This window comes from Mustela lutreola, chromosome 4 (assembly GCF_030435805.1).
Source record: "Mustela lutreola isolate mMusLut2 chromosome 4, mMusLut2.pri, whole genome shotgun sequence".
In the NCBI taxonomy this organism is placed as follows: Eukaryota; Metazoa; Chordata; class Mammalia; order Carnivora; family Mustelidae; genus Mustela; species Mustela lutreola.
The window spans coordinates 115,937,935-115,954,130 of NC_081293.1; the positions used below are offsets into that span (position 1 = coordinate 115,937,935).

At 37.1% G+C, this 16,196-nt stretch overlaps 1 protein-coding gene across 3 annotated transcripts in view; it reads left to right on the forward strand.

Annotated features, from left to right (window-relative positions):
* Positions 1-16,196, forward strand: part of RELN (reelin) — a 501,731-nt gene that overhangs the window by 238,979 nt on the left and 246,556 nt on the right. For all 3 annotated transcript variants that reach the window (XM_059170891.1, XM_059170889.1, XM_059170890.1), the window contains exon 7: positions 14,636-14,732. In XM_059170891.1, the coding sequence (XP_059026874.1) occupies positions 14,636-14,732 (97 nt within the window). The remainder of the gene's footprint in view (positions 1-14,635; positions 14,733-16,196) is intronic.

Consider the following 16,196-nt stretch of genomic DNA (forward strand, 5'->3'; position numbering starts at 1 on the left):
TTCAAGTAACGTAAGGAAGCCCTACTTTTTTGGATTTCTATGGGCAGTTTTGACTCTCCTGAAATCCCTTTTCTAAGAATGCGTACTGGCATATGAGTTTTGTTCTCCGTGATCTTGTCTTTGATTCTCTTCCCCGACCCCGCAGAATTAGAAATCACTGGGCAATTTGGACAATGTGGGAAGGAGAAAACCTTGCTGCCCAGTCTGGAACTCTGTGCCTCTGTACCTCCTACCACATAGAGCAGAGGGTCTGGGGCATGGCCGCTGGCCAAATTCCTGTGACTAAGTACATCACCGGGGAATTTGCCACAAGAGAAAAACGTACTGCTTTTATAACCATGTTTCTGCCCCAGGGTTTAAAAATCATCATATGCATTATTTAATTTGTAATTTTTAAGGACAAGCTAAAGAATAAATTAAGAAACTGAAGTCACGTCTGCGCAGTGAGGGAGAGGTAGAGCCGTTCAAAAATTAATCTCTCACAACTTATTTGCTTCCATTAATGTCATCTAATAAAATCAATTTTTTTCACTCCATTACATGTAATTTTTGACAGCCAAGTTTATTATCTCATGTACAAAACACTGTACACAGAAAACAAGGACCATAAAACAACATGACTATTATTATGAATGAACGTAACAGCCCAGTTACTATTCCAAGTGTCTGGCTGCAGTTGGAATAGAGCCAAGAAACTTTTTTTCCATCAATTCAATGTTGAATGCTTTATATATTTAGTTTAAATTTTAGATTTCATTAAAAAATAATAAATTTACTTGGCAAAAAGTCCAATCACGTTTTTAAAAAGTAAATAATAAAAATAAGCCTTCCTCCCACACAGCACCTATATTGCCTTCCTCCAGGGGCAACAACTGTTAGCCGTTTCCGCCAGTCCTTCCAGAAATTGTTTGTGCTTACACAAGTGCGGCAGTTAGAAATTCTCTCCACAAACTTGGGCATCAGAGAAATGAAACTTTCTTTATTCTTTCATAACCCAACTTAATTTCTTTTTATTGTCCACCTCCTACCAGTGATGAAAACTTAACTTCAGTCACCTTTGGCTAACCCTCTTCCATTTTCCTGATGTTGTAAGAAAGTTCCAGAGGACTTATTGGCTCAAAGGTGGGGGTGGTATGAGGGTATAGCTCTGGGCTTCTAGTCATCTGTCCTGCTGATACCCATGGCGTCTCCCTGTCTCATTTAGTCTTTGGTGAGTGGTCCACACAGACAGCCTTTGTCCTTGTCCTACTCATTTGTTCAGAGCAGGGCTCTGTGTTGATGCTGGCTTGAGGACCAGGAAACTGCACTGCCGCTCCTGGATCTGGGCCCCCGGGCATCTTGGCGACGCTGTGCTCCGGCGGTACACTGTCACGCAGCTGGTGTCCTTCTACCTCCCCGAAATGCAGAGTGTCTGTCCTTCTGCTCTTTGTTCCCCATTATCTCTGGGGCTCTGCCAGGAAGCGGCTGTCCCCCACCCCTCCCCCCAGGCATTTTTGATTGTTTTGTTTGAATGGGCGATGACATGTGAAGTTACAAAGGGAGAGAACAACAAAGCCCCCTCAGAGGAGTATAGCGGTGGCTCAGGTTTGTTGAGAGTTATGTTTCTTCACTTCTCCGGTGCCCTGATGTCGGACCACATGGAAGTCTACCTCTACACGGCAATGATGACTTCATCCATTCGAATGTGTCCCTGGCCATGAGGGGGCAAGAGCAGTATCAGCACTGCTGACAAGTCTCCAGTATCATTTCAAGTGTGTTACTATGATGGAAGGGATCAGGAGTGTCTCATTCATATCGAAGCCATCACCCAACCTCCAGAAAAAGGGACATGACTGGGTGCCCGAGTGGCTCAGTCAGTTAAGCATCTGCCTTCAGCTCAGGTCCTGGGATCGAGCCCCACATCGGGCTCCCTGCTCAGCAGGGCATCTGTTTCTCCCTCTCCCTCTGCTCCCCCACCCCCCACTTGTGCTCTCTCTCTCTCGCTTACTCTCTCTCTCAAATAAATAAATTAAATCCTTTTTTTAAAAAAGGGAAAGTGAGAAGAAAACCCTCATATAGCTACAGTTAGAAGATATGAAGGACCTAAAAATAGGCTTTATCTCATTAACATTTCACTGAAGCATCTACCACTTGTACATTGACTGTACTTCCATAGTTCCTTTCAATAAATTAAACTTTTTCATGTGATATAAACACTACCAGTATTTCATATGAATGGAGCACAAGTTTGGTTTTGTTTTATTAAAAAGAAACATAACTAATTGCCCCAAAATGGGAGCATCCCAGGTACCCATCATCAGAAGAATGGATAAACAGTGACATAACCACACAAGGGAATACTATTCAGCCATAAAAAGGAATGAACTGTTGATAGTTGAAACAGCACAATTTAATCTCAAAAACTTTAGGTTGAATGAAAGAAGCCAGACCCAGAATAGTTCTTTTTTTTTTTTTTTTAAGATTTCATTTATTTGATCTTACTATGTGATTCGACTGAAATTTAGGATAGGTTAACATTATCTAAAATGCTAGAAATTAGATCAGTGATTGTTTCTAGGGTAAGAGAGAGATTGACTGGTAAGGGCAGGAGGAACTTTCTAGGGGTAACAAATGTGTTGTATATACATATTTTTAAAAATATTATTTATTTATTTATTTGACAGAGAGAGACACAGCGAGAGAGAGAACACAAGCAGGGGGAGGTGGGAGAGGGAAAAGCAGGCTTCCCACCGAGCAGGGAGCGCAATGTAGGGCTTGATCCCAGGACTCTGGGATCATGACCTGAGCTGAAGGCAGACGCTAAATGACTGAGCCACCTAGGTGCCCTGTTGTATATTTCTTGAGGGGCCTGGGTTACATAGATGTGTGTGCACTTGTCAAAGCTTGAGGTCTGTACAGGTCACTCTGTCCAAATGTACCTCAATGAATAAATTCAGCAATAACAAGAAAATGAGAAAAGATAAGAAAGAGGAGACATTATTGGTTCATAACTCGTGGTTATGAAGAGTTCAGAGCAAAAGAAAGTTCAAGGAACTAGAAAGTGAATAATTTGTGAAAAGTGACTTAAGTTTTCTTAGGAAGTGCCTTTATCCTCCAAGCAATTACAAAGTCAAACAGGAATCCTTGTTTTGCTTAACGGATTATCCCTTTAATGCTTGTTTTCGAAGATCACAGAAGGCATTTGGGGCTGTAATATCACTAGGCTCTGATGTTCTAGTGGGAAACGTGGGACTGTTAGGAAACATGATGATAAATGGCAACTTGATGACAACAGATGTTTTCCCTCCAGCACAATAATAATAGCAGAGATGTCCTTTTCAGCAGAGACCAGGGAAGAACAGGAGTCAGTCCTCAGAACAAGCGTCTTCAGCGAGTAGGTCGTGATGCCAAAGGAAGATGAGACATCAGGAGGAAAGATGCAAATGAAGTTTTCTCAGGTCCTCTGGTACATGAAGACCTCTGTCCATGGGTTTAGCATACAGAAAGCCCCTCATTCTATAGCTAAAGAAGCTAAAGCCATGGGTAACTTTGTGTAAGGTTGCTTGAATCCAGAAGAGACTAGAAGATTTCTGTTTGTATCTGGGATCGATCATACTACAGGACCAGCAAAAGGGAGATCACGTGTCTGCTGCAACTCGTATTGTCTTAAAAATATTAATTTATTGGAGCAGTTATTCTGAAATAGAGCAAAAACATGGTGATTTGGCTGATCACAATTTATTTTGTTTGAAAAGAAGGTCTGTCTGAACAAAGACTATAAAAAGACTGAGATCTAAGGATGGGAGGGGGTGAGTTATTCTAGCTGGAGCTCTATTCAGTGACTAAAAGCTTAGCCCATAAGAGAGAACAAGTCAAGCAAGCAGAAAAATTGCTTCCTGGTTCATTGGTATCTTGGAGGCCCGCCCCCCAAGAAAAAACAAAAACAGAGAGAGGACCCCCGTTTAGTAGGCAGGTGTGAGAACCACAATGTAAGTGGTTTCCAAGAAATCGGAAAAATAACAAGATAGATGGATGAGTGGTGTCAATGGGAAGGAAACTGGATAAAAGGCCATTCACTTTGCTCAAGGTCCAGGAGGCCCAGGGGCAGGAAGCCTGGAAGACAGGGATGGGTGAAGGGGAGGACTGACCATGGACACCAAGGGCTCTACAGCACTGCTAAAGGATTTCTGGCGGATTTTGTTGGTAATGCTGATCACGTAGAAGACATATGACCTCATAGACTTCTGCGTTACCTAGTGGAACACAGAGTATAAACCTTCCATTTTCTTTCAAGAGCAGGTGACCAAGGGAGATCATAAATAGATGTGAATAGTCAGGCAAAATAAATCTTTTCTCTGAGATAAGACATCTTTGCCGGAATCTCTAATGTATCTATCTATTTGTGAGTTATAAAATTATAATTTGAATTTTTTAGGGTCTCTGGTCCAATGTCCTGATCTTATGGCATCCTGCTCTACTTTTCCTCTCACTTCCTCCCTCTTGACTTCTTCACCTCTTCCCACTCTTTCTGTTTCTTCTCTTTTGTTAATAACTTTTTTCTCTTATTACAAAACTCTCCTCTTCCTTCCTCTCCTGCCTCCTCCCCCTCCTTCCTCTTCTTCTCTTACCATGATGTCATTGCTCTGGGGAAAAGCTTCTTCTATAATAGAAAGGTTAACCAGGAGGTGTCCTACCAATAAAATAAGGTGTGAATATTGAGGCTTATTATCTCCTTCTTTAATCTCTGTTTTAGATGACAGAAGTAAGAGCTCAATCAATAGAATTAAATGTCAAGTACATTTGAAACAAGGGAGAAAATATTTCTTCGAGCAGCATGTAGTGGAATTCACCATAGTAGGAGGTCAGAATATTGCATGCAGGAGTAGGATATTAGAAGGGTTATTTTCAACCCAAATAGTATTTGTCATTGTACCTGTTAACAAAGAGAGATCAAAATTTAAAACTCCCTAGTGAAATAAAAAGAGCTCTCTTCCTTTCCTCGGTGAGAAGTAATGAGGATGAGCCATAAATGGGGTTTGTCATTTTCACATCGAGGGCATGTGTTAGCTTCTTAAAAAAAAAAAAAAAAAAAGGCATGACATCGTTGAAGGTGATATTATTCTCAGTCTTAGAGAGTGAAATTTCCTTGCTGTTTTTCTAAAAATATTCCCCATTTACAAAGAGAAGAGGGTTTTTTAAAAGCTTAATCTTTCACAAGAAAGTAGTTATGCCCTTTTCATTTTGAAACATTGTCTCTTTTTTGTAAAATGTGGTCAAAAGTTGAATGTTCTCATTGTTAAGGTTTGAGTGGAAAGTACCAGGAGCTCTGGTGTCTTCAGAAGAAGCCAGTGGACTGTCCAGCTACCAAATGGCCCTCAGGGCCCCCTTTACTCTGGTGGATTCACCATCCCTCATCTGGCCTTGCCTTGCAGACTCACACATCAGAGTCTGTCAGACACGCAATGTGAGCGGTGCCAGAGAGAAAAGTCATGTTATCCTTGGGGTCAAGAGATTTTTCTTTTACTTTTTCCATTTTCAAATACTTATTCTAGTCAGTGCCCATATTAAAATTATTTTAATATCTCCACTCGGAAATGCTGGTAGATACACAATTCTGGCTCGTAGAATGCTGGATTGCTTCTTGGAGGCTGAGTCTCAGGCACTGACTTACTCAGAGGCAATAAATTCTGGAGAGATCATCCGATGTCCTCGATCTTGGGGACAAACGGCATGTATCTCAAATGAGAATTTGATGATAACTGATCGTCAGTGACTTTCCAGGTGATTAACTTGTCTCAGCAGAATGCCTGACTAAAGGCTGAAGTGATTTCACTCTGCTCTAGAAAGAAGAATGAGCCATGTAATTAGACTGCTCTTGAGAAAATAATGTTTCAATTATTTATTTATTGTTAGGAGGATGATGTCACCATCAACCATTCATAAATCTTCTGTTGTGTGAAGGAGCCCAATTTTCTCATTAATCCTCCTCCTCTTTCCTGTGTCCTTAAAGTCCTGTGTGAGTCACTGCCTTACGTGGGGACCATGTCCTCCAGGGACATTCCACTTCTGCTTCCTCCGTGCCTACAGAATGGGTGGTTGGCGTGTTTTCCAGCCTAATAATTTTTCAATCAGGATTGAAAACATAATTATACCTTCAGAAGTATACGCTCTCCAGCAAAAATGCACATCACATAAAATTCTTTATCCCAGACAGACACAGCCACCTAAATAATAAAAAACAAAGATAGAGAATTGACACCAAATAACAAGTTTCAAATTGCCAAGGACCTTGTTACAGTGAAAAACAAAACCTTGGTTCAAAACATTTCTTTTTCTTTTTAAAATTTTTTTCACATATTGCATGGAGCACTGGGTGTTGCACGTAAACAACAAATCTTGGAATGCTACATGAAAAACTAATGTATGATGACTAAGAACACAATAAAAAAATAAAAATAAATTAATTTTTTCTCTTTTTTTTTTCCTTTATGTTTATAGTTTGACCTTAGATGTGTTGGTCAACAAGTACCTGCCTTTATGTTTACTGATCCTTTTATGTTTTCGTTAGTGAAAAACAAGTGTTTAAAAGAGTGAAGAATTATCTAAGGTTGTACATAAGCGAAAGAACATTGAATTTGAAGATGTACTTCAAATTCATTCTTAACATTTCCTGTGAAGTCCATGGCATCTTTCTTATTTTTGTACATTTTCATAACAAAATCTTTTTATCAAATAAAAAAAAAACTTATAAGAAAAATAATCGTAGCTTTTCAAATTAAACTCTTGACAGTAAAAAGAATGACTAACATTTTTTTTCAGTGAAAATTGTTTCTAGGGGATTAGAGTTCTTTCCTCTTACTGACTGTGTTAGAGTGGCCTGTAAAGAATGTTGGACAAGGAGTCAGGAAACCCGAATTCTAGTCCTGTTCTATCATTTGTAAAATGAAAGGTGACGAGACTCGGGGATATTTCAGATGCCCTCTAACTCGAACGTGCAATGATCTGTTAACTCTAGTAATAGATAAGCTTCATGTGGAAACTAAGGGTGTGATAAATGGGTTCAGAGAGAGCTTAATAGATTCAGGCTTTGCGTGGTCTTTGGAGATAGCAAGCATTTCCTTCAAAATCTCTTTTAATCACACTGCTCATGGTGGAATGTATTTCAAGGTATACAGTTCATATGATACGCCATGGTATTTGTCAAATTCTTATATTCTATTTTTCATATTGGGAAAAAGGAAAAGAAGGGGGAAGTTTTCTTAGATTAGGGAAAGTATTACTTTAACTATTAGGCAGAGAAACAATTCATTTCTAATCCTTAGCCTACGAGGTCACATTCCTTTTTAAATTGAAAAATAAAAGTCTGTTTAACTGGATTATTTAAAACTTCCTTCTTCCCACCAATCTCTGAAGAATATGATACCTAACTTTACAAACCCTATCATTTTCCTGAGAAAATTCAGTTGTTAGGCCACAGTTTGAATGTTTGTTTACATCAGTAGGTTTTCGAAACTCACCTTCTCTTTCTGACATGGGTCACTTCTTCTGGGAACCCATGAGCACTAGTTGCCCTTTGTACTGTCTAGTCTTCATCAAGATCATTGTTTCATGATAAAATTATGGTATCTTTTCCTTTCTGATAATGGCATTCATATGCATAGTATTACAATCCTTAACTTTATAGAAAAAAACATAAGGAAGGTCACGTTATAGATTCATTATTAGGGAAGTCACCTTGATGAGCAGCACAGATTTTTAGGAACCAAAACGAACCCACTGCCAACAGTCATGGAAAAGGAAGAGGAGATAGGCTCAGACTGCTATACGCTGAAAGGTCACGATGATGGTTAGAGCTCTCCACAACCAGACCAGAGACAATATGATGAATTGCTCCCTCAGGATCCATTCTTGGATCTCTTCTCTTCTCACTTCGTAATATCCTTCCCTCTTTCCTGACTCCCATGCACTCCAGTGATTTCAACCACTTAAACTGTCGGATCAGTGATGATCTCCTTTCTCTGAAGATCAGGTACTTATGACCATTGTCAGCAGCATGTTGGGCAGAACCAGAGAACAGTCAGTTTTCAAGCCCCGTAATTCTCTAGGGTTGTGCTGTCCCATATGGCAGCCCCTAGTCACGTACAGCTGTTGGGCACTTGACATGTGGCCAGTCCGGATTGAGATGTGCTTTAAGTATAAAATGCACCCCACTTAGTATGAGAAGACTTAGTAGGAAAAAAGAATGTAAGCTATGTCATTAATAATATTCCATTAATTACATATTAAAATAGAATTCAAATATATTGGGTTAAATAAAATATTGAAACCAATTTCACCTGTTTCTTTTTACCATTTTTAAAAAAGATTTTATTTATTTTAGAGAAGGAGAGAGCATGCATGATCCCAGGAGGGGGAGAGGGAGAGAGAATCTCAAGCAGACTCCGTCCTGAGTGCAGAGCCCAGTACAGCACTTGATCACACAACCCTGAGGGCATGACCTGAGCTGAAATCAAAAGTCGGATGCTTAACCATCTGTGCCACCTATACATCCCCCTTTTTACTTTTAAATGTAGCCATTAGAGAGTTGAAAATTACATGTGTGGCTTACATTAAATTTCTGTCAAATAAGAATACTCTAGAATGTGCCCATTTTTCTCCATCTCTACCTTATTTCAAGGCACTACGACGTCTTACTTGTGTTACATCAGTTGTCGTGTTTCTTCTACTTCTAATCCATCATCTGCCAGAGTAATTTTACTAAAAGCTGGATTTGTATCACGACTTTGGAAATAGAACGCAGGTTTGAATTCCAGTTCTATAATTTATAAGATATATAACCTTGGACAATCATTTAATATTTCTAAATCTCAGTTTAAACATCCTCTCAAGGGGATTAAAAAATGGAGGCAGCGGTTTATATGAATTTACTGAGGCATTGTATATAAATGGTGCAAGCAGCCTTCCACGAACTGGTTCCCACTTTTCAGCCCCATCCTTTGCCACCCTTGTGTATGTAGCAGTATGATTCTGGTCATACTAACTCACTGAAGTGGCAGTTCCACTTCTGTGTCATCCCTCTGTGTTCTTTGTGCCCTGTCACACCCTCACCTTTCTTCTTTACTTGAGTAACTTCTAGTTCTCATTCAGGACCAGATCTGAGACCATCTCCTTCAGGAACTTTCCCTTCCATCCTCAGTGTGAATCAGGTGCCATGATAGCCGGTACATAACCTGTACATACCTACCTAAGGAGTGAGGGGCTATGGAAAATGTTGATGCCTGTTGGAATTAGCAAGCCCGGGGCCAAACTGCAACTCCGTCACCTTCGTAGCTGGGTGACTTGAGCAAATGTTTAACTTCTCTGAGGTTCAGTGTTCTTATACGTAAAATGAGGACACTGACAATTATCTTATAGAGAGGATGAGAGATTTACGTGGGCTTTAGAATGCCTGGCATAAAGAAGGCCATAAATACTGTCATTGCATTGGCACCCTATTTTGTAACTGTGTGCTTGTTTCTCTGCTGGAAGAAAATGACACTCTTCTATTGGTCTTTGTACCATTAAAGCTTGCCATAGTGCCTATAGGTCCTTAACACAAGTTTGGTAATTATAAGAATGAATTAATGAATGATGAACAAACAAATAACACATTGGCAGCCAAGAGTATGTTGGATTCAACCACCCGGAGGGATGGGTATTCAGGATAAATTAAATAAATTTCTCAGACTGTGAGAATTCGAGCAAAGGACATTTCAAAGACATTGGCAGAAAGTTGATGGATTTGTTCCATCAGTCCTTGTTGAAGCCATTGTTCTTCCAAGAAGCAGCAACCAAGTCAGTAATTCTAAATACATGATAATTCTAAAGCTTTAAGTTCAACAGGGTATCAATGCCTTTATAAATTTTATTTCAAGTTTCTGGATCTATAGCACAACAAATTAAGAAAAAAGTCTGGAAAGTTTGTTGAGGCAAACAGGAAGAAGGGCTGTTACCTGTTTGCTCTTTTCTTGTGTTTGCTGGTTTTCTAACTCCTGTTGCCTTACAAAATCAAAGTGGTTCTGCAAACACATCACACATCTGTTGTCTAGCCACTGGTTCCCCAATGCCAGGCTGTAGGCCATCAATGTTAGCATCACCTTGAAACAATATACAGACTTCTAGGTTGCACCTGATTTCCACTTAATAAAAGCTGTGGGGAAGAGGGTGTCTTACTTTTCTGATATACAGTTGATTTGGAAACTGATGATCAATATTTGTGGATAGATTGATGATTGCTAAGGGAATTCAAACATCAAGCTTCAGGCTTCATATCAACAATGATGCTTTTATTATTAAGTAATTAATCTGCTTATTTTATATCTTTAAAATTGAAGTAGAGTTGACATATAATGTTTATATTAGTTTCCGGTATATAACGTACTTATTTGACATTTATAGATGTTATGAAATACATCACCATGATAAGGATATTTACCATCTGTCACCATATGAAGTTATTGCAGTCATATTGACTATATTCCCTCTGCTGTATCTTATACCCATGTGACTTGTTTTATAACTAGGAGTTTGTACCTTTCAGTTCCTTTCACTTAAATCATTCCTCCTCTACCCCATGGAAACCACCAGCTCTCTGTATTTATGATTCTCTCTGTTTGTTTCTTTTTTTTTTTTTAAGGTTCTATATGTAAGTGAAATTATATGGTATTTGTCTCTCTCTGACCAGTTTATTTCCCTTACCACAATACCTTCTAGATCATCTATGCAGTCACAGATGACTAGATTTCATTCTTTTTTTTTTTTAAAGACTTTATTTATTTATTTGACAGAGAGAGAGAGAGAGATCACAACCTGAGCCAAAGGCAGAGGCTTAGCCCACTGAGCCACCCAGGCACCCCTTCATACTTTTTTATGGCTGAGTAATATTCCTGTGTGTGTGTGTGTGTGTGTGTGTGTGTGTGATCTTCGTTATCCATTTATCTATTGATAGATACTTAGATTGCTTCCGCATATTTGTTGTTGTAAATAATCCTGCAATAAACATAGTGGTGCATTTATCTTTTTGAGTTAATATTTTTTGAGTTATATTTTTGGGTTTTGGGGGAAATATCCTGGAGTAGAATGACTAGTTTGTGTGGTATTTCTTTTTTTAATTTTTTGAGAAACCTCCATACCATTTTCCATGGAGACTGAACCAATTTACTTTCCCACCAACAGTGCACAGCAGTTCTCTTTTCTCTGCATTCTCACAAACAATTGTTATTTCTTGTCTTTTTGGTTAGCCATTCTGACAGATGTAAGGGTGATATCTCTTTTTGGTTTTAATTTGCATTTCCCTGATGATTAGTGATATTGAGCATCTTTTCGTACATCTGTTGGCCCTGTCTGTGTCTTCTTTAGAAAAATATCTGTTCATATCCTCTGCCCATTTTTCATTGGATTATTTAGTTTTTTGGTGTTGAGTTGTATGAATTCTTTATATATTTTGGGTATTTACCCTTATGAGGTATAGCTTTTGCAAAGATCTTATTCATTCTATTCAGTAGGTTGCCTTTTTGTTTTGTTGATGGTTTCCTTTGCTGTGAAAAAGCTTTTTAGTTTGATGTGGTCCCAGTAATTTACTTTGCTTTTGTTGCCCTTGCCTAAGGACACAGATCCAAAAAAATATTGCTAATAAGATCCATGTCCAAGAGTTTACTGCCTATGTTTTCTTTTAGGGGTTCTGTGATTTTGGATCTCACATTCATGTTTTTAATCAGTTTTAAGTTTATTTTTGTATCTGATGTAAGAAAGTGACCCAGTTTCATTCTTTCACATGTAGCTGTCCAGTTTTCTGAGCATTTTGTTGAGAAGACTGTCTTCTCCCCATGGTGTATTATTGCCTCCATTGTCACAGACTAATTGACCATATAAGTATGGATTTATTTATGGGCTTTCTATTCTGTTCCGTTAATCTATGAATCTGTTTCTGTGCTAATATCATAGTGTTTTGATTAGTATAACTTTGATGTGTATCTTGAAATTTGGAATTGTGGTACCTCTAGCTTTGTTCTTCCTTAACATTGCTTTGGCTATTTAGAATCTTTTGTGATTCCATATAAATTTTAAGATTATTTGTTCTAGTTTCATGTAAAATATTATTGCTATTTTGATAGGGGTTGCACTGAATCTATAGATAGCTTTGTTTAGTTCATACATTTTAACAATTTATATTTTCTAATTCATGAGCACAGTATATCTTCCCATATATTTGTGTCATCTTTAGTTTCTTTCATAAATGTTTTACAGTTTTCAGAGTTCAGGTCTTTTACCTCCTTGGTTAAACTTATTCCTAGGTATTTTATTCTTTTTGATGCACTTGTAAGTGGGATTATTATCTTAATTCTCTGTCTGCTAGCTTGTAATTAGTGAATAATATTAGTATGTATTTGTTATATAGCATATACAATGGATTTCTGTATGCTAATTTTATATCCTGCAACTTTACTGAATGAATTTATTGGTTCTAATAGTTTTTTGGTAGCATCTTTAGGGTTTTCTATATATAATATAACATTATTTGTAAACTATGACAGTTTTACTTCTTCCTTATGAAATTGGATGCCTTTTTTTTTTCTTGTCTGATTACTATGGGTAGGATTCTCAGTATTATGTTGAATAAAAGTGGCAAGAGTGGGCATCCTTATCTTGTTTTTGATCTTAGAGGAAAATCTTCCAGCTTTTTATTAACAATGAAGCTTTTAGTTTTCAGTCGCTGGAGGAAAATGGCAGATAGCCATTGTGAGGGTTGAACATTTTTAAAATTTTTCTCTGTCAAAGTTGATGTTTCTCTCAAGTCATTTCATAATGACTTGGAGACCAGTTAATCCTCATCTATCACTAAGTAAGAACCCCACTAGAATTTTTATGCTCCTTCTCTAATTTTATCACAATCACATTCCTTGAAAACATTGATGTACAATTTAAAGACAGAGAAACAATAATAAGTTCATGTAATGGGCTCTTTGGGGGGAGAACCCTAGTAAACTGGTTCTGGTGGAAATCTGTGATAGTAGTAATAATGATAACACATCATGTTAGCTATGTGCAGGTCCTATTCTAAGACCTCAAGCCTTAATAATAGTACAGTTTATGAAATTATCTTTTATTCCTTCATTCAGTAGATACTTATGGAATACAACATGTCAGGCATAAAACAGTCATCTCTTTATCACCTTTATGAAGCTACTATCATGTCTCTTCTAATGTCAAAGATTTTTTTTTTTTTGAATTTTGCCCATAGTAATCAAGAGAAGATTTAATTCTCCCGCTAAGATTTGTGATGCCAGGAGATACTAACATTATATATTTCATATCAGAAATTGTTCTCTTTATTCTAAAAATATTCAAAGTTTCTTAACATTATTGATCTGCTTATGGGAACACAACTCAAAAAAATAATACCACTTAATCCATGCGATTCACACCTAGGAAATACTTAAATTTATTTGCCAAGTTTTTACTTATTTACCGTCCTTCTTGGCTTTATGGGATACCTGGTATCTTTTTCACACTTTCGTCGTCTTCTTCCTTAAATGGGAATTCCTACTCCCTCTTTCTCTGAATTAGCCAACAGTTGAAACACAGTGATCTCCCAAACAAAGGGCACTCTACCCTTTCCACAATGTTTGGCACCTAGAATGTGAAAGTCTGAAAATGTCCTTTCTGCATGAAATATAGGTCACATGTGGTTTGAGGTTCAGACAGAGGAAACATAGATTATCCTATCTCCATGTTAGGTATATAATCATTGCAGGTTGAGATGTCACGATCCGGAGATGTTACTGTAAATATACAAAGTCAAATCTAGAATTTTCATGCCTTCGATTTCTACTAAAAACATGAATAAGTGTATTTTTGAGATTCTGCCCTAAGATTGTATTGATCACTTCATTTTACAGTAATAAAAAATACAGCTAATTAAATCATTTGCAAGGTTAATGTAACAACTCACTATCCAAAATTTGCTTGATTTAGAATTCATATATATTTCGTATTAATATGTAAATTAAATATAATCTGAGTCCATTATTTTTAGCATGGTGTATTTTATAGACATTCAGATTCATTTGAGGATGGTAATTTTAAACATTTACACTTATAACAACTCAAAAGAAAATTAAAATTGGTCAAACAGCTTTTGTTTTCAGAGATACAAGTTTCAGTTCATTATCTAAGTGTGTATTACTTTGCTTATCATTAATATTTGCAAATATCCTTGTATTGGATATGGTATATATTATACATAATTGCTAATGAAAACACCATCTGTCATTATTAAGTGCCAATAGGAGATTGGTTCTGTACTCAGTGTTTCGTGCACTTCCTTGTTTAATCTTCATGTGGGATTTAGGCTAATATTATTATCCTCATAGTACAGGTGAGAAGACCAATACTTTGGGAAATTAACTTGTCCACAGTTGCGAATGACCGAAAGAACCAGGATTTAAGTTTAAGTCTTCTTGGTTTCACAAACATGTCACAATCCAAAAAAACTACAACCTTCCTAAGAATGTTATTTGAACCAAATAACAGTAACTTCCATCTTTCCTTACCTGAGCAATAAACCACTTTGCATGGCTTAATTCTCAGACTGGGGTTGCATTCTGTGTTCTCACAGGGTTGAATGCAACAACTGTGAGATTGGAGAACAATGTGGTGCAATTATGCATGGCAATGCTGTCACCTTCTGTGAGCCATATGGTCCAAGAGAATTGGTAAGTACATGCTATTTATGTACATTTTCCCAAATATACTGTCTTTATGGAGCTTTTTACTGACGGAAGGTTCTTTGATGCTCTTGTAAGTCATAGGAAATTGCAGCATCGTTTATATTATGAATCCTATTACAAATATCTCAAAATGGGGAGCAGTGGTTTTATAGTTTATTTTCAAATGTAAAAGTAAAAAATTCATGGATACACGTGGTACATCATTATGATTAGATGGCTTTTTAAAAATACAGGTATGACATACGTGTAACATAGATGACACACATATATATCATCTTTAAATAATTTATGGCTCCTAAATTCTTATATAAAGCTTTACTTTTCACCATCTTATATTCTCTTTGCAAGCCAAAAATGTTAGATGAGCAACTTTATCAAATTATTTTAAAACTTTGTTTCCCACCCACAGAGGAAGTTCATTGAATTTTTTTTTTTTAAAGAAGTGAAAGTGTACTGAATAAACTAGTTTTGAACAAATTTTGGTTTGTGCCAGATTGTTGAGGAGCGGGTTACTTTCCTTTAATTTAGACTGATTAAACTTTGCCTGCCATGGAGAAGTTCTTAGATTATATGTAAAATGAAACATGAGCGCTCTAAATTAAAAGCCATGAAACTACTGGCCATCAGCAGGCGGCTAATGAGCTTTTTGTTGTTGCTTGGTTCTGGCAGAAAGACTACATTCACATTCTTGAAAAAGGGTATAAAGGCAATTGTTGTATTATACTCCTGGCTCAGTTGGTTTGCAAGACATGTTCTACTCACAGGGTCTCTTACGCTTTGCTTTTCTGATTTTCAGCTCGAGCTTTAGCGTTTTTTTTCCTCTCACCTCTTCCTTATCATGGGGCTTTTTGGTGACAGGTTGTTATTTTTCACCCCTACATCACACATTTTATTTTTCACCCCTACATCACACATTGCGTTTCAGATTCATTACCTTTAAAAGTGGCCAGAAGGCACTTCCACAATACGGAAGGGAGAAAAACTAGCTAGGCAATTAGAAGATTTAGTTATCAAAGTGAAAGTCAATTAATTTTTATAACATGGTTCTTATTTTATGCTGCTTGAATACCCCTTTCATGGCAATGGATACATTTAATTTATTAAAGATAGGAGCTGCAGAACATTGATAAATTGAAGTTTTTAGCTGAAGTTAGAACACAAACAGAATTAATTGGATGCAAATTAAAATAATAGGTGCTCATAATTCAAGTCTCAACAAGGTGTTCTAATATTCCTGCAGACAAATGTGACTCTGGCAGTGAAGTTCTTCTTGAAAAAATAAATTTGCTAGTGCATTTTTAAATAATGTACCATGACTGAATTAATTATCTGTAAACCTTAAAACAAAATAAAAATTTACTGTAGTTAATTGAGCTTAGAATAAATGCTTTTCTTAGAATGTTCTCCCATTTGGTAATATTTCTGGAGATGCTTGGCAAGTTCTTTCTT